The sequence below is a fragment of the Neovison vison genome, chromosome 13, assembly GCF_020171115.1.
Source record: "Neovison vison isolate M4711 chromosome 13, ASM_NN_V1, whole genome shotgun sequence".
In the NCBI taxonomy this organism is placed as follows: Eukaryota; Metazoa; Chordata; class Mammalia; order Carnivora; family Mustelidae; genus Neogale; species Neogale vison.
Genome location: NC_058103.1, coordinates 119028572 through 119052030, shown reverse-complemented (window position 1 = coordinate 119052030; position 23459 = coordinate 119028572). Strand labels below are relative to the sequence as shown.

The following is a 23459-nucleotide window of genomic DNA, read 5'->3' as shown; positions in this document are numbered from 1 at the left end:
CGCCCCTTGGGAGCTAGTAGCCCAAGACCGAAGACGTGGCTTGGCAGAGTGATTTCAGATTGGTGACAGGACCACGTTTCAAAGGATGATCAGAAGCCTTGCGGGACGACGACGGGACAGCCAGAGTGAATCGCTGGACACAGCGCGGGCTGCAGATGGGCGTTCGCGGGCTGCGCAGGGGACCATCGTTGCGCAGCTAGTTTAGTGTGCATGGAGGGCCTAGCCCCTGCTCCCCGCAAAGTCTCTCCCTGCGCCCTTGGCTACACCCATTTTTCGGAGAGTAGTCTAGAGGCCTGAGGCCAAACAGCCTTAGACTTTTATTAGAAGGACTGCGGCGCTCCACCACGCCGTCAAGCCGACCCGACCTGGGTCGGAGTCGGGGGTTCCAGTGGAGACATTTTACCCCCAGGCGGGCACTGCGTCCCGCCCAGGCGCGCACCAAGTTCCTGGTACACCTTTTAACGGGAAAACAACAGCCTCCATGGTTAGATAGGTGTTATTTATAATTCATGGGCTAGTCTTTGAACCCTTTCAGACAAAACCCACAGCGATTTCTTTGAAAGAAAAAAAAAATGGTTGCACTCTGCTCAGAAATCTTGGGTTTTCTAAGGACCCACGAACCGCTGCACAGATAGTAAATTACCCCGCGCACCACATTTGTTTTTGATTATTTGCTTTGCATTTGGTTTGCTAAATTAAACAAAAGAGATTATAAAAATCGCTTATTTGGGAAGTAGGACACACATTCGACCCCAGCATTGTTCCTAGAAGGAGCTGGGCTATTCGGTTAGGGGAAAGATGAGGGAGTCCGTGTCAAATTAACCTTCCTTTCCCGGCCCCCATCTCCAAATTCAAGTCAAGGCTCGAATCAGGATCCGACAAACGTCTTCGGATTTTGAATTCTGGCGCTACCCACCTAATGCTCCAACCTGGAGAAGTCTCCACAGGCGGGGCTCGGAGTGTGGGGATAGGGAAGTCTATAAAGAGTTTATCCAAACCCCCGCAGTGGTCGTTCCCTAACTTCCCTCTCTAGCTTGGACCCTGAGGACAAAGGCGCAGGAGAAGAGAAAGGTGACGGGCTGGACGGTGATGGTTATGTCCTAACAGACGCCCTTTTCACCCAACTCTCATTCCAAAACAGTGGATTTTTATTTTTATTTTATTAATTTGTGAAAGAAAGGAGCATTTAAAGGAGAGGCCTCCCCCTGCCTACACTCCCCAGGTATCCATCACCCTCCTCGGGCACGCCTGGGAGGCAGCCCCGCAAGTCCAAGAGGAAGCTCAGAGTTGCAGTGGCGGCGAAGCCAGCTCGGCGGTGACGCAAGGTCCAGCAGGGATAGCCCGACCCGGGTTAAGAGAGAGGATCCTTGTAGATTTCGGACTAGGGGGCTGCGTTCCATTGTTCACTCAGGGCCAATCAGAGTTTGCCCATTTCCTTGCAGCCAATCCCCCGTCACCCTCGCTTTCCACCCAAGCCACCCCGCCCCGCAGCCCCCTGGTCCCCATTACCTCCCCCGCATCCCTCGCGGTTCTGGGGAAGTTCGTGACGCCACAGGTCCCGCCCCCAGCTCCAGCCCCGGGCGAGTGCGTGCTGACGTCATGCTGCGTGCGGGCCGGTGCGGAATCGCTCCTTCAACTCAGCGGGGCAGGAGGAGTTAGTTACCAAAGAGCCGAGGCTGGGCGCGCGACCCTCGTCCTTCTGCCCCTGGCCGCACACTTTGCGCACATCTCTTTTCTGCATGGTGGATATTATTTTTCATTATCCTTTTCTGGGTGCTATGGGGGATCACTCCAAGAGTAAGTCTTTCTCTCTGTGTGTGGGTGTGTATGTGTGTGTGCTTAATATGCAATATTTCTAATGCAGAAGAATGTTTAGCGGATTCTACAAGTGGCTTCTATTTGACAGGACACTGGGAGAGAACAAACAAAACGAATGCATTTCTCCTGCAGGCCACCTAGCCTTTGGAATCCTGTTGTTTTAATTTAAAATTAAACATTCTTTCTCAATGTTAGGCTGCTAGGCTGACCTCAGGCTGTGAAATCTGCTTCTGTTCTGCGCTAGGGCAATTAGGTTTGATCTGGGATGTGGGCTTTTTTGCTTGCGTTGTCTTTTGGCTTTTCGAAAAAGGCAGGTTTCTCTAGTTTGATCTGGGATATTTAAGAAATGTCAGAGAGGACGAGAAGAGACTCCGCTGAGAGCTGATGTGTCTGTGTTGGGATTGGAGGGAGTCGCTGTAAGAGGGAGTGTGTGGACAGAAATGCCGGAACATCACCGTTCAGTATTGATGCGGTGGCGTCCGCAGTGCTTAAATGTCTTTTTTCTTTCTTCTCACCTATGTATTAACTTTCAGTTACAAGATACATAGATAAAACTACTGTGTCCAAATGAATTTAGTAGCAAAAAAAAAAAAAGGGGGGGGTAGGTGAAGGGGAGACATAAAGCCTTCTCAAATTCGGAAGATTTTGTTTTTTCGTTTCCAGTTGTTTGGACGTTTAGAAAGCCCACTTTTCCCTGTGGTCGCAATTCTTGAAAGGGAGCGAGCGAGCGAGCGAGCGAGCGGGTTGGGTTGGGGCTGGAGTGGCCGAGGCCCGCCCGGGTCCGCGCAGCCTGGCCTGACGCGGGCCCCGCGCCCTTCCCCGGCAGAGAAGCCCGGGACGGCCATGTGCGTGGGCTGCGGGAGTCAGATCCACGACCAGTTTATCCTGCGGGTGTCGCCCGACCTGGAGTGGCACGCCGCCTGCCTCAAGTGCGCAGAGTGCAGCCAGTACCTGGATGAGACGTGCACGTGCTTCGTGAGAGACGGGAAGACCTACTGCAAGCGGGACTATGTCAGGTGAGGCCGGCGAGAGCCCGGGCTCAGCTACTGCCTGCCGGGGGCAGGGGCTGCCCGCGGCGGCTCATCCGCGCTCCTCGGCTGGGGGAGAAGGCCACCCCCAACTCCGCACGTGGGCCGCCGTGCGCATCTGGGCCCGCGAACTCCCCGCGGGCCGGTCCCCGCAAGCTCCCTGTGGGCCACAAAGCGTCCTGGGCGCGCGTGCCCGGAGCCGGTTGCAGCCCCGGAGGCGAGGCGGGCCTCAGGCTCCTCGCTGACACCAACCGCGCCTTGGGCCCGCAGGCTGTTCGGCATCAAGTGCGCCAAGTGCCAGGTGGGCTTCAGCAGCAGCGATCTTGTGATGCGGGCGCGGGACAGCGTCTATCACATCGAGTGCTTCCGCTGCTCCGTGTGCAGCCGCCAGCTGCTGCCCGGCGATGAGTTCTCGCTGCGGGAGCACGAGCTGCTCTGCCGCGCGGACCACGGCCTCCTGCTGGAGCGCGCCGCTGCCGGCAGCCCGCGCAGCCCCGGCTCGCTCCCTGGCGCCCGAGGCCTGCATCTGCCAGGTAAGCCGCGCGCGGGGCCCAATGCCGTTGTGAGTGCGTGCGTGTGTGTACGGGGTGCTTGTGCTCCGACGAAAAGTTGTCACTCGGGTGTGGTCCCGTTTGCCAGGATTTGAGAGTGCAGAACTGTGGCTAGGAACACAGCTAAGTGTGTGTTTGGGTGGAGGTCGCGTGGTGGGGTGGGACACAACACCACGAACCGGGATTGTGTGTGCATGAGTGTGTGTATATGGGGTATTATGGAGAATTGTGTTCTCCATGACCCGGAATACCGGACCATGGGGCCAAGGTGAATAACCACAGAATCTGAAATGGTGTCTTTCTGGGGAGTTTGCATGAGAAATTTCAAGTAGTGTGTGATATTGCCAGAGAGGAAAGGTGGGTTTGCCCTGGGGGTATGTGTGTAAGGAAATACAGTTCCCATCCTAGAGCTGGGCCTGAGTTCAACCAGCCAGACGGCTAGCTAGCTAGCTGCCCCCCACAAAGACGGGGTGTCTGTGTTGGTGTTTTGAGGCCCAGTTTTATGAACAACTTAGCCAAGTGCTTCTCGGAGAGGAGGGTGTGGCAGCCACCGTGGACTCGGGATCATAGAAAACACTCCAGGGATGCTCTGGGTCTGAATCAGGAGCTGCCCAGAGATGGGATCTGAGTGCACATTAGTGGCCAGAGATCGTGCCCCAGGCTGGGCAGCCACAGACTGGAGCACCAGTCTCAGCCTCTGGATGCTGTGTGGTCTCCTAGTGCTCCTTCCCTCTCTGATCCCCGGTTTGCCTCCCTTATAGAGTGAGAAAATTGGGTTGGATGGGTTATTTGTAAATATTTATCCAGACCTAGTTATGCCTGTGGGGGGATAAAAATTCAAACAGTGCGACATGTTCCCATGGGTGTGTGAACCTGGTTTGGATGGGGGTGTGAAACGGGATGAAGCCGGTGCCCAGTGCACTACATCTCGGGTTTCAGAGGGGCTCCCTTTTGTTTGTTGGGGGTTTGGCTTGCGGGCCCTAGGGCATCAGGCTCTATTTACCGGGGGCTAAAAGAACCCAAAGCCAAGCGAGAATGCTAGCGGCTGCGCTCGGGCCGGGAGGGTGAGCGGCCGTTGCACCGGGGAATCTAGAGGAGGTTAGAGGAGGAGACCCGGGAGCTGAGGCCCGAGCGCTGGCAGGCGAGCCCCTTCTGTCCCTGGAGGCCCATCGGCGCTCCAGGACTGGTCTTCGCGGCCTTGTCCGAGTGGTCTCTGAAGGAGGAGGAAGGGCTCTTGCAGGCCCCTAGGGGCGGGAGACAAGCCCCCTAATCCCGAAGCGGCGCGGCGCAGGGGCCCTGGTCGGCCTCCTTCCCCGTCCAGAGAGTCCCGGGAGCTCCTCCTTCTTCTTCCTCTCAATCGCCGACTTCTTCCGGAGGGCTTCCTACGTCCCGCAGGGCCCAAGGGGGCATTCCTAGGGTAGGGTAAGTGGAGGAGGAACAGCCGGGAGCGGCCACTCCCGTCCCGCAGCGGCCTGGCGCAGGACTCCCAGGCCCTGCTGGCGCTCCGGGGCTGCCTGCTCGGGGACTTGGGAAGGGACGAAAATGCATAGCTCTCGCCGGGTAGGGCGCACAGCTGGAAAGGGAGAGGAACTATAAAGCGAAATCACCGGCAACGAAGACAAACGAAATAGGTCCTGGGAGGGCTCAGCCGCCTCAGGGCGGGGCACCGGGCGGGCGGGCGGGGGGCGGCCCCGCGCTCACCTCTCCGCCTGTCCTCGCAGACCCCGGGTCGGGCCGGCAGCCCTCGCTGCGCCCGCACGTGCACAAACAGACGGAGAAGACAACCCGCGTGCGGACGGTGCTCAACGAGAAGCAGCTTCACACTCTGCGAACCTGCTATGCCGCCAACCCGCGGCCCGACGCGCTCATGAAGGAGCAGCTGGTGGAGATGACCGGCCTGAGCCCACGGGTCATCCGCGTCTGGTTCCAGAACAAGCGTTGCAAGGACAAGAAGAAATCCATCCTCATGAAGCAGCTGCAGCAGCAGCAGCACAACGACAAGACGGTGAGGGTGAGGGACTGTGCACCAGGAGCGGGTAGGGCGGGGCCCCGAGTTCTCGCCGCGGCATCTGCGGGCCCCTTTTCTGGGCGCGCTCAGGGGAGATCCAGGGGCAACTGGATTGTCCAAATAGCGTGTGTCTGCCCGTTCAGAGCAAGGTTTGCCTTGGAGATTAAGGCTGCTTAATCATTGTACCGGAGGTCGGATCTTGTCCCAGCGGCAGACCTGAGTTGGAAGCTCCGAGTCTGAGGCGGCTTATGCAGCTCCTGTCTGGGCAGGTTGTGTCCTCTTGGCATGGCTTGGTTTGGACACTTTTCCTCCCGAAAAACGGGAACGGGAACCTTGAAGTCCTTTGCTCTGTTGGCCCCCTGTTGGCTCCAGCATTGAGGCTGGACTATGGTGGAGGTTTCTGGGTCCCTAGTGTCTTAAAAGGGAAGGAGGATTACCTGGTTGTGGTGTTGGGAGTGCCTCCCCCAAAACGGCTTCAGGCCCCCAAACTGCTTCAGGTCCCAAATCTCGAGCCTCAGTGTCAAGGACGTGGTGGGAGACACAGGGCCTAACTTGAGCATCTTTCACCCTGACTTCCGCTTGTCCCTTAGAGCCTCCAGGGATTGACCGGAACGCCCCTGGTGGCGGGCAGCCCCATCCGTCACGAGAGCGCTGTGCAGGGCAGCGCAGTGGAGGTGCAGACGTACCAGCCACCTTGGAAAGCCCTCAGCGAGTTTGCCCTCCAGAGTGACCTGGACCAACCGGCCTTCCAGCAGCTGGTGAGGTCCTGCCCTACTCACCCAGACCTCAGGACTGGGTGGGGTGGGATTTAGCCAGTTGATCTAGGTGGCAAGGAGGGACTTCCCAGGGGATGAGGGGCTGGGGACAGCTCTAGGCAAGGGGGAGGAATAGATAAAGGGACTGCAAATGCACCTTAGCCCATAATTCGCTCTAAACAAGGTCTCCCTGGATTAAAGCACTCGCAAGGGAGGTGAAGAGATTAACCAACTCGAGCTCCCTCCCTAATACCCCAGCGAGCTCTTGGGGATCTGGCCCACGTCTCTGAAGGGCTTGCTCCCAGCTGGTGGTTTGTCCCTAAGGGACCTCCTCAATTCAGAGTATTCGGCCTGGGAGCAGCAGCTCCGGTGCCTCTTCACCCTCCTCTTCTTGGTGTCTGCACATCCCCAGGTCTCCTTCTCTGAGTCTGGCTCGCTAGGCAACTCCTCCGGCAGCGATGTGACCTCCCTGTCCTCGCAGCTCCCGGACACCCCCAACAGCATGGTGCCGAGTCCCGTGGAGACGTGAGAGGACCCCATCCACGCCAGCCCGCGGACCTCGCATGCTCCCTGCATGAGACTCACCCGTGCTCAAGCCATTCCAGCTCCGAAAACTCTCTCGCCTTTGTAATTATTATTATTGTTATTTAACGAGAGAGGAGAGAGAAGCGGTCAGGACAGCCCAAAGCTCCAGGATACAACCTGCTTTCACCAGACCGGAGAGCCCTAATTCGAGAACTTTTAATTTTCAAAACCAGAATTTGGGATTTACTAGCGTTAGCTCTGCCCTCTCCTCTTCCCTCGCTCCGCGTGGCCAGCGCCGCTCTGTCCGCGCCCCCCACGCGCGGAGAACAGGCGGGACGCATCCGGCGCTGGGCTACCCCGAGCTCGTTCAGGCAGGTTCCTACCCCAAAGCCGGCGGCTTTGTCCGGGCTCTAAGCGGGGACAATCCAAATGGAACAGACACTGAATCCCCAAAGCGCATGATTGCCGGAAAAAAGTAGAAACGAGACTTTCCTTGAAAATGTTTTAAATTATCAGTCGACGGAGGACAGAGTGTGTGAGCCTTTGCCGAACAAAACGTAAGTTATTGTTATTTATTGTGAGAACGGCCAGTTCACAGTGGGATGGATATTTTGATCTTAATAAAAAAAAAAACAATAACCGAATGCGATGCTGCTGCTGTGTGCTGTGGGCGCAGCGGGAGGGCCGGCCGGACGCCGGGCTGGGAGCTCGGTGCAACGAAAAGGCGGCCCGGCGGAGCCCGCCATGGGGTCCCGGGGGTGGGTCCAGCTGCTCATGCCCGCGCCTCGCGCGCCGCTGCTCCGAGGCCTCCCGCACGGCCGGGGGCGGGCCCGGCGGGGATTGGGCGCCGCGTGGGGGGCGGGGCTGGGTCGCTGCGCCCCCAGGCGGTTCCCGCCCAGGCGGAAAGTGCCGCGGCCCTCCCGGAAGCCGGGCGCGCTCTCGGCATTGCGCACCCTCCACCACGGTCCCTCGCGCTTCGCGACTGAAGCCCGCGGGGCAGGTGGGGAGACTTCGTTTGAGCGGGAAACCTGCGACGCTTGGTTGGCGGCAGTTCGGCGGACTCCCGCCTGTGGTCAGGTTCGCGAGGGCGTCTTGCTCCCTCTGCTTTGCCTCCGGTGGAGCCTGGTGCCAGCCAAGGGCCGAGTCTGCAGTCCCTAGCTGCATTTTCGGCCGGTGCACTCGGGCCCTGCCCGTGCTTTTCCCCCATGCAGACCCCTCTGCCCCGGGCGTCTCGCCCGCCTGCCACTCCGGCCAAGTCCCCGGGGCGGACAGGGGGCCTGTGACGGGTCACCCTCGGCGCTGTCCCCAGAGTGGATGCGCGACGTGATCAATCTCGCTGCATTTATTAATTCCCCCGTCTAGACAGAGGAGAAGGCCGGGCGGCGGCTCCTTATCTGCATTTGGCATCACCTGCAAGCGATACACTGAAGGAGCCACAACAAGCCCCCGCTACGATCGCGGCTGCCCGGGAAAATAAGTCCACCCAGAACCAGTCTGGCGTGTCCTTGGTTTATTTTCTTTCCAGAGCCTAAATGCAGGGGGCGGGGGATGGCCCGGGTGGGAGGGGGCTGGGAATGGCCCCTGGATATGCCGTGCCCAGGTCACTTGGTGTGACATTTCAAACCCCTGCGACTTGTTTTCTTGAAAACGGGCTTTAGTGATCGCAGGAAATAAGCGAGAGATACTGAATCTCCAGCAGGCCCCCGGGCTAGCACAAAAAACAGGAGGCTCAGGTTTTACCCTTAACAAATATTTAACCCTTTGACCGCCTGGGACAGTTCTTTTCCTCAGACCAGGCCTCACTTGGTGGACTCAGGAAGCTGCCACCCTACCAGTCAAACCACTACTCTTGAAGAATCTCTGGCATTGGGTTTCTGCTTCCTTGTCCCTCGAGATAAATGACCCGCAAGTATATCCTTCTTTGTCCAGGATTTGTTTTGAAAGAGGGAAATGCCCTGAATAGGGGATGGCTCAGGTAGAGTCTGGTAAGGAAAAATGTGTCCGTGGGGCAGTTGTGGTCGCTCGATAGAGGAGTAGGTGCCTTCTGTTAAGAAGCTACGTGCTGCTCCGATGGCCAGAGGTCACTGTAGGTTTTTCAGCGGAGCTGATGGCAGGATTCCATGACCCCACCCAGTCCCCAACCCCCAGGAAAGCTGGAGGGCTGGCAGTCAATTATTGAAAGAAAATGGGAGGTGGGAAAATCAAGCCAAATTTATGTTTTACTTCCTCAAAGTCAAGGTGATGCCAGCACAAAATTTGAAGAGAACATTCCCTTTCTTTGGGATTTAGAAAATAGTGGCACAAACTTAGAGATAAGGGAGGAGATCTCTAGAGTTAATGAGGACCAGCTTTACCTCTCAAGTGCTTAGAAACGGTTTTAATCATCAGAGTTAGGTTCTTTGAGGCTTCACTCCCTTAACTGAGACCATTCCCTCCCAAACAGAAATACAGATACTTCCTCTTACCTTCTGGCTGGCCATTGGATAGGAGGCTAAACTTCCAAGAAATCTTAATTTTAAAAAACTTTTGATTAATCCGGCTTATTGGGTTTTGTCATTTTAAAAAAGGAAACAAGTTCCTGAGCAAAGAATTTCATTAATGCTTATTGTTCATTAGCTCTGAATTTTTGCTTTTGACAGACTATTTAATGCTATGAATGGAAACATCTGCCTATCTAAAAACAGTGAACTCTTATTCTTGGATCAGATATCTAATTCCCCTTTTTGATATTTATGTGAGTGTGCTGATTTTGAGTATTGGGAAATTACCCAGATAAAAGTGGTTACTGTGTATCAGGATGCATGAAACTGTCTTTATTACTGTAGAAAACATGATAAGCTCTTCTCCTGCAGTTTGCTGCTAGCCGCCTGAAAGGGCAGACCGTTTCCCTTGTGGGTTACACTGGGGAAAGGCTTTGACTTTGAAACCTTATTACAGTGGTCGCTGGTGAGGTGTCAGATCTATGGCTTGTTAGCCACATTAATAAATATCAGTTTTACTGGTTCCCACGTCATCTTTAAACATGTTCAGTAATACAGCTGGGATTTCCTTGTAAACTAAATTATCTGTATCAATCACAAATTTTGTATTTTATGCTTACTGAACTTTGAAAGTGAGAAACCCCATTGTGTGGTAAAAAGTCAGTTCAATGAAAAGGGGGTATAGGTGGGAAATGGGAGTTATTTAACTAGATTCACTTTAGAATAATATTTTTTCCAGAAGATTTATCTAATAATTTGGATAGCTCTATGTAATTGAGGCAGGAAAGGGATTCCCAGAGATGGAAAACTTTATGGCTATTATACCTCAAAATTTAATACATATTGAAAGGCTGCACAATTCTGGGAAATTCGGAGTCCCTGTGGCAGTATTCCCAACGAACTTTAATATTTAATGGGTTGTGGAACAGAAATCAGCCTTTCAATTTTGAATGTGGGATGACTTAAAGCTCAGAGCTGCAAATACTGGGTTTAAACGAGACATTGTCTAAGATTGTTCTCTAGAAAATATTCAGATTCTACCACTGCTGCCTAGGGGAGGATATACATTGCCTTACATTTAGTTAGCTGTGTTTTCCCATAAAAATGGTGACCAAAGAGAGCAAGAGAATTAGCTGAATAGCAGCATGCTGGAGAGGAAACAATGAATGAATAATACACTATTTGAAGAGAAGTTCTAAGCAGGAAATTCAGAGTTTATTGAACTGATGTAGGGAAGATTAGGGGCTTTTAAATATGGGTCTGACTGATGTAAAGGTAAACTCTCCTCAAGATACGGGGATTCAGTGCAATAATGAGGATTGGGGGACCAATTACAGACTAGCACCTTGTTGATGAAGATAAATGCAGTTGGACTGAGAGTAGTAATGGCAGAGAGAAAGGGCACAAGGATATACTCTTTGGGATCCAGACGTGGATTTGGGATTGGCTCAATTTATAAAGCAAGTTTGGGGCCCCACAGCAATCGGGAAAGAAAGGCAGGAGTGTTAGGTGATTGGGGCCTTTGTCCAGAAGGTTAGGAGCTGGCAGGAGAGTGAGTCAGGGAGCGAGCAACAGGGCAGGGGTTCAGTAAGGCTGAGAATCTCCTCACCGGGAAACAGGATAAGGGGGTGGTTTGAATACAGAAGGCGGGAGAACCCCTATGTCAGGGTGTGGGAACTGGAGAGAGGAGTGGAAGAATAGGGACGGTGAGGAGTAATCTCTTTCCAGATTATTGAGAACGAAGAATTTAGAAGGCTGGCAAGGAGATCTAGAAGAAAGGACCCAAGTTTCCGAGCTGGGGAAGGACGGAAAGGGAGGAAAGGGAGGAAAGGAGGAAGAAAGGAAGGGAGGAAGGTAGCGAGGGAGGGAGGGAGGAAGGAAGGAAGGAAGGACGAAGGGGCAGGCTGGTCCGCAGGTGAAGTCCAGACCTGGGCTTAACGGGGGTGGCGTTCAGGGATGGAGGGGGGGATCACAGAGGCCCCGAGTGTCTGGAGCCTGGGAGAGGCTCCGGAACTTCCGCCAGGAAGCTGCAGCCCCGACATCCCGTTGGGCTACCGGAATGACAACGAGCCCTGCCAGGCTCCCCGGAAAGCGGGCTGCCGCCGGGAGCAGGAAACTCGGTTGGACAACCGAGTTGGGCGCTCAAATGTCATCGCTGCCGGGCCGCGGGCAGCTTTTTTCCTATTTGGCTTAGATTCTGGGCTCTGATGCCCGAGCAAAATAGTTGCTTTTGCCCCGGCTGTGCCCATTCACACCGTCAGTTTTACAGGCTGGACCCAGCAGAGGCATTTCGCCTGGGTGCAGCGTGACCCACCTGTGGCTCCGAAGCCTCGGGAGACCCGAGACGCGGCCCCCGCCGCAGGAGAAAGCCAGTGGGTGGCACTCGATCCCGCAGATTGGAACAAGATGTGCCGGCGCTCACCTGCGCGCCGCGCTCCCGGATCCCTGGAGAGTTTGGAAGTCGTAAAACTCAGGCGAGTTAGAGCTTAAATCACTGGCCGCGCCAAACGCGCCTTAAAGGGGGGAACTCGAAAGACGCAGGAAACCGTGCGGGTCGCCGCGGAACTCCAGGCCGGATTCTCGCAAACTCCCTAGCCGGGCGGAGCCGGCATTTGTCTCCATCAACCCCCCTCCCCTCCCGGACGAGGGGGGCAAAAGACACTTTTCAATTAAATGTTTAATTGCGAATTCTGGTATGGTTTCTGGGAGGTTAATCACAGCTGTCTCAATTATTTATGACTTTCTGGCAAATTTCCGACTAGATAAGAAGTATATTCTATTGTGAAGCGTCTTGCAGGAAATCTTATAAATATTTGATTATTCCTTTCAGCTACAAGGATTCTGCGTTCACGCCCCAAGACGCGCTTGGCGGGCGGTGTTCGGGAACTCCTCTCCTGGCTGGGGCGCCCCGGGCTGGCCGCTGCGGGTCGCGGAGCGAGCGGGCGGCGCACACCTGCCTGCTCCCCACCCAGGGCAGCAGAAGAGCCCCGGCAGCCTTCCGGGAGGAGGGTCCCGGCGCACAGCCCGGCTCGCCTTGGTTCTGCGCGCGCCGCGGGCGGTGGTGGATCCCGCGCCTCCGGACCGAGTCGCCCCCGGAGCCCTGGCGGGAGGGGCTTCCCGGCAGCGGGTCGCACCGGCTCGGGAGCGGGCGGCCCCCGCCCCGAGGCCCTGGCGAGATTGGCGGGGTTGGAGCCGCCGCCAGGCAGTGGCCCGACGCGCGGAAGACGCCGGGTCCCGCGCCGGCCGGATCCCGCAGCGCACCCGGTAGGGGTGAGGTGCGCGGGAAGGGGGGGTAGGGCGGGGGACGGTCGCGGTCGATCGATTGATGGATTGTTTGAATTTTTGGGACCTCTTTATTTCTCCCGATTTGCAAAAAAAGTAAAAACAACATACATGTAACTCAGCAGCTTTGTGAGGCTCCAGAAAGAAGTGTCCTGAATATTAGGTAGGCTAAGTTTGCTTTAAAAAAACCGATTAAAATTTTCTTGTCCCGCCCGTCCGACTTCCCTGTACTCTGGTCTCTCACACATATTCAGGCCACTTTTTTTTCCCAACTAGATCTTCTTTTCTTGGTAATGTTTGATCCTTATCTGACAGAAATGATTACAGATGTCACTCAATGAACAGCTTAGCACTGACCATCGGCTTAACGTGGAGAAACGATGAGAAGGAGCTGGGAAAAGGTCGACGTCTCCCGGGCGGACTTCTCATGTTCAACTGTGAGCGGTGCACGGGGGTCGATTACAACTTTTACCCAGAGCCCTCGTGGCCTTCTGTTTTACTTTTACTTCAGCGTTGACTTCACAATTATTGAGAAAATACTTCAAGGTGATTCACTGTGGCTCATCACTTTGAATCGCTTATGTTTATTCTGGAGAATAATTTCAGTTCAGCAATGCTATAGGAGGCTCTCTGCCAGGAAGAGCTGGGCAGACCAATGAACACAGGGCTCCCAGTCCATTTCAAATGGTCCCCTAAACACATTATGTAATTAGAATACCCAAGTGTTAAAACATCTTTACTCCGCACCTTAAAAAGGGAAATTTAGAGGTTAACTTTAAGTCTTTAACTAAGACACTCCCAGAGTTGGAGTTAACATTTTTCTTTCCAAATTTTACTGCCTTAATAAGAAAAGTCACCACTGCAAACGGAATAAGTTATTTTATTACAAGAACAAAACAGACTTGCTAATTTAATGTCTAATTTCACCCATGTTACAAATGCAAAGTATATATTATCATAGGATGTAGGTTACTGAACTCCAAAATATTGTGCATAAATGAAATAAACTCAACTTGCACAATTAGACCATTAAAGTATCTACAGTCATTATAAATAGTGCAAAGTATATACCATATCTACAGTGCAGGGGAGAGTATAAACATGTGAAAATGAGTTTCTTAAGGAATAGTTAGAACATTGTTTGAACAATTTAAAATATTAATAAGGGTACTCAAATACAGAACTAACAAAGTCATTTATTTTTTCTCTTTTTTTAAAAAAAACTGTCGAGCTTCTTCCCAGGCCTCCTGAGGAAATCTGTTAGCCAGTTCAAGATAGTCTTGGGAACCAAGGGATTTTCCTGAGAGGGAAAAAAGAAAATAGTTAAATTCTTTGAAGTTTAAGCAAATGAAATTATTTTGATATCTGACTACAAAATGGAGTCATTCACTTCAAATAAACCATGATGTAAGTTTATATAAAGAAAGTAATTGATCTGTTTATCTCTACCTACAGCACTATATATATTTATGTGTGTGTATATATATACATATAAAATCACAATTGATTTTATGCTTCTCACATATTCAAACATTAACCCCCCTCTGTAAAACATTATAAAAGATTTGTTTTTGGACTCCAGAATAAGAAAACAAGGGAAAGTAAGTATGGTGAACAAAATAAAATGATAGATATTCCATTCTTAAGATAGCCTTGAAAAGATAAATCTGTATGTAAACTTGATGTTTATCTTCTAAAATAGTCTAATTTAAAATATGTTAAGCATGACTTTTAAAAAGCTCAAATCTGGTGTTCAGTCATCTAACAAAGCAGAGGGGATGAGTAAGAACTTTATTGGTTATGATGTGGGCAAAGAAAACAATCTTCATAGCTGGAGAGTGATCAAGCAGTGAGACTGGAACACCAGAATTCTTTAGCAATTAAGAATATGGTGCTACGAGGAGCTGCTTTACACTTACAATGCGGAGCTTTCCTGGACGATGAGCTCAAAATGCCTTGAAACATTTTATGGGGACTAAATCTAACCAAAGGAGAACAGACATCCAAAGTGCAGTGTGGCATAATCGTTTCTTTTAAACCAAGTAAGCATATCAGGAGCTGTCACCAATACAATGATGACTCTTTCTGACAAATGCAGAGAACAAGGCCCCATTTGCTGTATTGTGGATTAAGCCCATCGTAATTGGGGAAAGCATGGACGTCAGAGAAGATGGGCCCTGGGAAAAGAAAGTAAGTTGAAACTCCCACAGGCCTCAGCCCACCATGCGGACAGTCCGGGCTCTTAGGACTCTGCCTGCCAGATATGTAGCAAATGGTGACTCATCCTTACAGCCTGGAGAAAGGAGGAAAAAGAATGTCTATTCTTACTGGTGAAAAAAAAAATGCTGTACTATTAAAAATAAATACATTAGAAGATTTTTAAAGATATTTTTATATATTCAAGATTTAAGACATTGCTTTATAAGAAATGGTAACAAATTATACTGATTTCTCCCATGTAGCCTCCAATAGCTTAAAAAAGAGGCTGTGAGTGAGTCAGGGCAGACCTGAACTTGCACGCTAATTCTGGCTTAGACAAATGGTACTGACTATGATGTTGACTGGAATTTCTGAAAAGAGGCATAGTTTTCTGTTTACTTCTCTGAATGCCTGATCAATAAAACATGACATTTTTTTCATGATATTGTTACAGCTTTATATTCTTTTCTATGTACTTTTCAACACCTGCCCCCATAGACAATTGGTACACACGTATGTGTGTGTGTGTTTTGTGTGTGTGTCCTACGTGACTCCTCACCCCCCCAAGTAGGGGCTACTTTGTGGGTGCCCTAGAGGGTCCTGCTGGAAGTGGGCCTCTGGCCACTTTAAAGACTATCACACTAATAGAAGAATTGGGGAAAATCTGTATTAGGGTCTCATTAATCAGAGATGCTGTCCTGACAGTCAGACAAAGAGCAACTTGTACTTCTCAATTACAGTGTGAATAGAATATTTAAAAAAGTAAAAATGCACTTTAAGATTCTACATCTCTCGCTCTGATCATAGGAAACACCTCATCAGGAACACTACAGGAAAAAAAAAAAGCTCATAACTCTTTGGTCTCTGAACTCTTGCTAATCTGATGGCTTTTTCTCCAAGAAAAACAATTTTATACTTTATATTCTCAATAAAAAAAAATAGGGGGAAAATATGGGCTACTATCATTAATAGTTTTATTCTGAACATAGGAAACCAAACCCATGTGATTTTAGCATTTATGGGAGGAATGTAGGTGAATCTTAATGATCTGCTTGTCTCTGTATTATGAAGCGGCTCTTTAGTAATTAGTCACCATTTATTATATCTTGCATGAGGTGAATATAAATTACAGAAAGATGTTTTGTGCTTTTCTTTTACTTCCATAGATTTCTCTGTATGTTCTGATGCATTCATGTTGATGACAAAGTCTGTTTCTTTACTCATTGAAATATACTTGATATCCAGATCTCAAATGTTTTAGGTGGTGTAATAAATTGATTCCTGTAACAGTTCCAGAGGGTGGAGTTAGAAACATGTCTGTTCGGCTAACAAACACACGACAATTTCATTTCAATAGAGACATACCTTTGGGTTGATGAGACTGGTTATCTGCCTGACCTGATGTCTGTTCAAAATCCTGTATGAGACAAGGAAAATGTTTTTATACCAAAGCTAGACACAGAGAATTTCGCTGAGGGCAGCTTCAGATGTGCTTCTGAATTCTGAGAGAACCATCTTAGCATGAATACTCTGGAGCCCAAATATAAAAGCTTATGAAGTTGATGTTCAGGTTCTCTTAATTTAAATCGAACAGTGATGACTTACATCTTGCTAAGGATCAGTAGTGGCTATGCTGCTGTCTGCTGTAGAAATGATAACTTTCTTTCAGCTAACAAACTGAAGGCTTTGGGCAGATTAATTATCCTAAAATATTGACAAGGTTTTTAACACTTTTTAAAAAAGCATGATTCTAAAAGGCCTTAGACAATTTACATCTAAATCTTTAAAGTCTAGAAATTTCACTTTTAGAGGGAAAGTGAAAAATATCGTACATAATACGTAAATTTTCATAAACCTATGACATACCACCAGCTCCTATTTTTAGTATCATTTTCTTTTTTTAAAATTTTTTTAAAAAGACTTTATTTATTTATTTGACAGACAGAGATCACAAGCAGGCAGAGAGACAGGCAGAGAGAGAGGGGAGGCAGCAGGCTCCCTGCGGAGCAGAGAGCCCAATGCGGGGCTTGATCCCAGGACCCTGGGATCATGACCTGAGCCGGAGGCAGAGGCTTTAACCCACTGAGCCACCCAGGCGCCCCTTTAGTATCATTTTCTAGTGACTATTAATACTCTTAACACATGGGGACCTCAAAGAACCATTCTATAAACTCAAATCTAATATATATTTATTCCCCTGACAATAATTATAGAAAAGAAGACCTGATTCAATTTCACTAATCTAAGAAGCTATCTCAAATAAGAAATTTCTATAACATTTACAAAATGTGTGTGTCCCAATGTATGTTAAATGTGTTACATTAAATTACATTTAACTGTCTTAGAAATACTTTAAGATGGGGTGCCTGTATGGGTTAGTTGTTAAGCATCTGCCTTTGGCTCAGGTCATGATCTCAGGGTCCTGGGATTGAGTCCTGCAGCCTGCTTCTCCCTCTCCCACTCCCCCTGCTTGTGTTCCCTCTCTCGCTATGTCTCTGTCAAATAAAAAATAAAATCTTTAAAAAAAAGAGAGAGGAATACTTTAAGATCAATACGAGATAAAAACAAGTAATATATATGTTCTTTACTTTAGAGTCTGATATCATTTGTACTTTTATAAATTGTTTTCCAGGCAGTTGAAAATGTAAGGGACTAAACTGGTATAGACGCAAGATTGTTTTTGCTCAAATATCACTGTTTTGGTTGAGGCCTCTCTGCTCATCACCCCCTGGAAGTCCCTACCCCTCTTTCCAGTGCTTAACACCATCTGACATGCTATTTGTTTGACTTATTTTTTTGTTGGTTTGTTTGTTTGACTCCCCCAACTTTAATGAAAGATCTATAAAGGCAGGGATTTTTATGTTTTTTTTTTTATTGCTGTATTTTTTGATTGCTTATTTTTGATTGATTATTCCCAGTGCCTAGAACAGTGCCCAGTACCCCAGAGCGGGGGCGGTGGAGGGAAAGAATTACCTGTTGAATAAGAGAAAGAATTCTAAGATCAGTCTTAAAAATCCTCTAGTATCATATTTTCTATTTAATTTTTAACCATAGGCTTTAAGAATATATGAGAATTCTTAAATGTTGAATTGATGGTTACGTAAGACTTCATTAAGATTTTAATTTAACTGTAAGTTTTTTTTTTTTTGAAAATCCATACCCTACCTGTGGATCTGAATAACTTTGAAAATTTTTTCAGAAAATAGAACCCAGACTCAAAGAGAATAACTAAGCTGAAAGTAGACATTTCTAAACACAACTGATCTAGTTGTATTTATTGATTGATCATCTGATAAAGGATAGTTTAAAAAATGTAAACCCCGAACTGCTGTCTAAGGTGAAGAAAGCTAGACTCTTCAGCCATCCCAACCAGCCAGGAAAGATCGCATCCTTTCAACAATGATATGTGCATACTAGCCAGAATAAGGGAAAACACTAATACAGAGCTCTGCTTTCTGTTTCATTATTACAAACAGAAAACATTGTCTGTTAATCACACGTACGTCATGGAACAAAAAAACACTGGTTTTTATGGTAGAACATTTCAAAGAAAATGGAAGATTTTCAACAATTAATGATCTACAATGACAGGAAAAAGAATAGCCAACTTGATTTTCTATTGTCAGTTGACTGAGTTAATTTAGCTGCGGAAACGTTGCTATACTTTGCTCCAGCGCTAATTCTGATTCCAGTCCTATAGACTTGAGCTGGATCAGAAAAATATAAGGCCATTTTACAAGCATTAGATCTTTTAAAAAAGCAATATAACAAGACTTTATGATACATACACAGATGTGTATATGAATCATATTTATTTAAAAACTTACAAATCAATTGAAGTTTTACTTGATCTTTCTTCCGTAATCCTTATCTATTCCCTGCAGCGAGGCTAAAAGCTAGATGCATGTCAGTGCTAAAGCCTTAAAGAAGTCGGGCCATCTTTTTAAAAACATTTCCTTGGTGTGGGTTTTACCATTTCATCAACTGGAAAAATGTCCTTTTCTTGAAATCCAAGTAGAAGTTGCATAACACTCAACCCCAGTTTTACTACCCTCATATTTTAGAAATTAATTTTCAAGCACAGAGATACGTGCAAAATTCAAAATGGCACGAATAAACAGCTGGTTCACTTTTACTTTTTCACTGCATTAGCTTACACATAAAGCCAGGCGATCAGGCAGGAGACAGAAGGTACCTGAATGAACGTGGCCAGTAAAACACAGCTCATCTCTTGCTCCAGAATGATCTTGTTCTGACGGTTGTTGTAACAAGCAGCGATAAGTGAAGGGAACAGCACTTTGATCAGCCGTGGGTCACTGAAATACTGGAAGGGCAGCTGGCAGAGCTTCTGCAGGACCGTGGGGTGGCGGCCAGACTGTACGATTACCTGAAACAGGAGGGAACCTACGTCAACTGCCAGAGAGCCGTGCCTGCTCCTTCCTCCTGCAGCCCCAACAGTGTCTGTAAGAAACATGGAGGACAGGCAGAAGGAGTGGAAGGAGAGAGGGAGAAGAAAAAGAGCAAAAAACCAAAAAAAACAAAAAAAAAAACAAAAAAAAAGAGAGAGACTCGGAACTCGTAAGTGCTACTGGAAAGGAACAGAAAGAAAAGAAATCTCCTTCCCAAAGTTCTGCAGCCATTTACACTCCACAGTAAAGAGCATGGCTGCCAAGGAGAGAGGGTGCCTACGAAATGGATTCAGGATACACACTGCTTTAATAAAGCGCCTGCCCCTTCTCCCCCTTAAAGCAGAGCAGCCCTATTGCTTGAAACCTGCCAAAAGCTCGCTCAGAAGAAAGATGCCCTCTCCTACCCCTCTGCCCGCTGCAATCTTCCCCTAACCTAGCTCCTGGAATAGACAGACCTATTCGCTATGCAGATGAGCCCTTGCAAAGAAAAGGGGACTGTAAGGAGAGTGGGAAGTTTCAGCAAGCACGGGCTCCAAAAGATCCTTCCTCTGATCCATACTCCTTATCTGTGTTTTTCCATCAGTGCCATTGAGTCTAAAAGGAGAATTGTTTAGATAAATGAGACTCTTGTCTTGAAGCAGTCTAGGTTTACAACTGTGTACACTTTAAGAAATGGGGCAATGCAATTAATGGGCTTGCAGGGAAGCCCTCCTAATTTACTCCCTAGTCCTCCATGATAAACTAAGGAAATGTCAAAATCAGATCTGTTTCAAGTAACCTTGATTAGACGGTTCTAATATGAAAGAGCTTGGTGACCCAAAGCCCACTTCTTGGTATAAGAGGAAGCTCATAGAAAGCTAGGAACACTGTAAAATCTAAGGTCAGGACTGTAAATTGTACTTGGAAAAACATAATTTTACAGGTACACACCCAGACAGGACTGCGTTCAAATTAAAACCAGAAGGACAGAGTGAAATAGCAGAGGCAGGAGAAACATAAATTACAGGGATTTACAAGTTTTCAAAGTACTTTTAACAATACTTTAAGAACACACTCTCAGATGGTAATGCAGTTCGGTTTAAGAACAAAATCAACAAAGTAATAGTTCACATATTTTAGTTCAATAGCTAAAATGACATCAAAAACCTTTAGAGAATGTTGATAGGGACTTGTTAATACCTTCAAATCCAGCAGGAATTTTAAAGACTCACAGTGTGACAATTCAGCACATGGCTAGGTGTAGCCGTTTCTGACCACTGGCTGAGAAAAATATGTCCCATCATCTATTTTATTGATAAAGCATTTACTTAAAGCTTTATTTTAATTATTAGCTACAAATTTTGTAGCACAGCCAAATGACCACCACTTTAGAATTTATAATGATCCCATTATTACAAGTCTCTTTTCTCCCTTGTCCAAAAATGAAGCAGAAGTTTTTTCTTTGGAACTTCATTGTTAAAATGCTATTATTGGAAGATTCACTAATTGAAAAGATATTAAACCAGCCAGTCTGGCTGGCACAGGCACAATGTTAACTCAAAGATGACAGCTCCTGGTTCCCGGTAAATGAGGTCACCAGCAGTCTCATGAGATGACCTACCAGAGGCCACTATTTTGAAGTCTCTATAGTGCAGAAGACACAAATGGAGTTAGGAAGTTTGGACACCTTGGGTAGGGTATTCTACCCATAGGACCACCCAGGAGAGAACTTAATCAGGTTATAGGTAAGGAGTCTGCTGGGGAAGGGGGTGGTGGTTAAGAGCCATACCCCCTGGCTTGGCTATGAGGCAGTGGGATATCTCATCAGCACTGTCCTTTGAACCATATTTCTGACACTGTGGGAAGACAGGATTAGGAAGTCCGGGGCGGGGCCAAACTAGGGCACTGAGACCTAGTGGGCAAGACCACTCCTGGGTAATTCTGGTACAGAGGGGTGGCATTTTGCTGTCAGTGAGCACAGGTGAGTGGTCATTAGGCTCATCACTTCCCATAGGGGCACAGAGAGCATGATCTTGCTGAGCAGGGCCTTCGGCGCCAGGAGAGAGTTGCCTGAGAGGCTTGGTGCAGATCAGGGGCTGAGGGCAGGGCTCAGGTTTATTTCATCCAGTCACTCGCTCTCAGGCCTTGGCATGGTCAAATGTCACACGAGCTGCTCCAGCTTTCCAAGGTTTAGAGAGTCATCACGGAATATGAAAGTCTTGGCAAATGAATGAAGTGCAAACAGTTAAGAAAAATCTCAGATTTACAAGGATGTTTTCTCTCTCACTACCTTCCAGATGGAGCTGTAATTATCGGTCTGTCACCTTTCGCTAGACCAGTGGCTGCTGATAAGGCCTAAGGTGAGTTCTACCCTGAGCCTGGCCAGGTCACCTGCCCTTCCTTTCAGGGCACACAGGCCAACACACACCCAAAGGGGCTTCCCACAGAGCTCCTTTCCAGACCACTGCCCTGAGAGAAAGGAGGTGCTTGGCTATAGATTTCTTTGGGGGTCACAGTCATCAGTTAGACAGCATGTAGGGGGCCAGGATGGCTCCATAATAACGAGAAGACCCCCTCTCCAATATGATGTCCACTTTCAGATGCACAGCAGTGCTCCAAGGAAATGAGGGGAATTTCCAGCAACATTCAGATCAAAAGAAATTGAAATTGAACTTTCCACTTGCTCTTAGGTGCAGTTCCACATAGGTACTAACTAAAGAGCTGGGAGGCCTTTACTCCCGGCACCAATTTGTTGTGTAACGCTGGGAAAATGGTCCAGTTTCTCTGGGTTTCAAGGTAGAGAATTTTTTCAAAAGTAAACTTTTCATCAAAGCATAACATACATGCACCTCTTAAGTAAACAGCTCCATTTCTATAAAGTGAAAACACCTGTGTCACCAGTGCCCAAATAAAGAGAGAGAACATACCAAGGGTGCTGGATCTTTAAATATATTCATTTTCATTCAAAACTAGATTGCTACACTTTGAATTTAAGACAAATCATACGGAAACTATTTGCCTGTACTAGAACACAAGAAAGAGTACTTATGAGTGCCATGGGTCCCTCCTCTGGTCTTCTCAGCAGAAACCGGTGGGCATAATTCCACCATCAATGAAGGATATCTCTTACCCAAATGTCCTGGTATTCACCACTTTTTTCTTTAGTATGATTGACAGGGGTTTGGGGGAATGATGGTGGGGGGGGGACCTCCCACTCCCTCTTTGTTTTGGAACTATCAACAGTTCTGGGAAGAAGGGGCTTTATAAGAAGGCTTTACGTGCTGCCAATGTGTACTACAGCCTGCTGGAGGGCCAGGAGGATCTGAATGCTAGTGTTAAGAAGGAATCTAGTAAAAAGAAAAATTTTTTTAAAGGAATCTGGACTAGATGACTGGATGTGCTGATTCCTTCATCCGCCAACCTCTGGCCATCCACCAGCTCTAATGGTTGTGCTTTCACAAAGTAGAGAGTATAGGTGAAGTATAACTTGGTGCAGTGAGAGACAGAGCCGGGAGAGAGCTCTAAATTCAGCCGACATTTACTGAGTGCCTCCTGTGCCAAGTGCTATAGGAACACAGAATCCATGCTTCAGCTCTCAGGGAGCAGAGGTATGTACGCACATGACGACTAATACGAAGGAGACTGGGTCATCAGAAGAGAAGGACAAAGGATTAGGGGACCCTGTGGGAGGGAAGGATTACTTTTAGGTAAACGTGGAAAGCTGCACTGAGAACATGGGTTGGACCTCAGGGCAGATGGGTGGGGAGGAATTTTAGGTGGAGAGAAGCTCCCAGATGCAAATACCAGCCTGCTTTAGTCTGTTCCGGCTGCCGTATCAAAATACCATAGACTGGATGGCGTAAACAACGGAAATTTATTTTCTTATAGTTCTGGAGCCTGAAAGTGTAAGATCAGGGTGCCAGCATGGTTGACGAGTGCTCTCTTCTCGGTGCGTAGACCGACACCTCCATGAGTGCTTGCCTCGGTGAGTGTACACAGCAAGAGAGAGTGCTCTTTCTAGTCTTACAAGGCCACTAACCCTATCTCATTAAGACTCCAGCTTATGACCTTATTCATCTCCAAGTACAGTCACATTGGGGGTTAAGGGACAGAATACGCATTTTGGGGGACACAATTCAGCCCAGAGCACAGCGCTGATTCCTCAACTGCTCCTGGCCAGCATAATATTTCAGTTGTTAAGCATCTGCCTTCAGCTCAGGTCATGATCCCAGGGTCCTGGGATGGAGCCCCCCAATGGGCTCCCTACTCAGCGGGAAGCCTGCTTCTCCTTCTCCCACTCCCCCTGTTTGTGTTCCCTCTCTCGCTGTCTCTTTCTCTGTCAAATAAATAAAATTAAAAGAGAAAAAAAAAAAAGAAAGAAAGACTACCCTTGCTAACCAGGTATATTTCAGAGTTGATGGGGAA

General features: G+C 48.4%; 2 protein-coding genes across 4 annotated transcripts in view; one reads left to right on the top strand and one right to left on the bottom strand.

Annotated features, from left to right (window-relative positions):
• Positions 1-1669: 1669 nt before the first annotated feature.
• ISL2 (ISL LIM homeobox 2) lies at positions 1670-7306 on the top strand. 2 transcript variants are annotated; one of them, XM_044229958.1, is made up of 6 exons: positions 1670-1797; positions 2645-2834; positions 3117-3379; positions 5119-5402; positions 5996-6163; positions 6642-7306. In XM_044229958.1, exons 1-6 carry the CDS (start codon positions 1740-1742, stop codon positions 6687-6689), a joined length of 1011 nt encoding a protein of 336 aa, XP_044085893.1. In that variant the 5' UTR covers positions 1670-1739; the 3' UTR covers positions 6690-7306. The 2 variants fall into 2 exon arrangements, with proteins under 2 accessions (XP_044085893.1, XP_044085891.1); XM_044229956.1 differs by having other exon boundaries at positions 6573-7306.
• Positions 7307-13307: 6001 nt separating this feature from the next.
• Positions 13308-23459, bottom strand: part of SCAPER (S-phase cyclin A associated protein in the ER) — a 569517-nt gene continuing 559365 nt past the window's right edge. For both annotated transcript variants that reach the window (XM_044231262.1, XM_044231263.1), the window contains exons 30-32: positions 18842-19033; positions 16012-16063; positions 13308-13747 (exon numbers count right to left, since the gene is read on the bottom strand). In XM_044231262.1, coding sequence (XP_044087197.1) covers positions 13644-13747; positions 16012-16063; positions 18842-19033 — 348 coding nt within the window. In that variant the 3' untranslated portion in view covers positions 13308-13643. The remainder of the gene's footprint in view (positions 13748-16011; positions 16064-18841; positions 19034-23459) is intronic.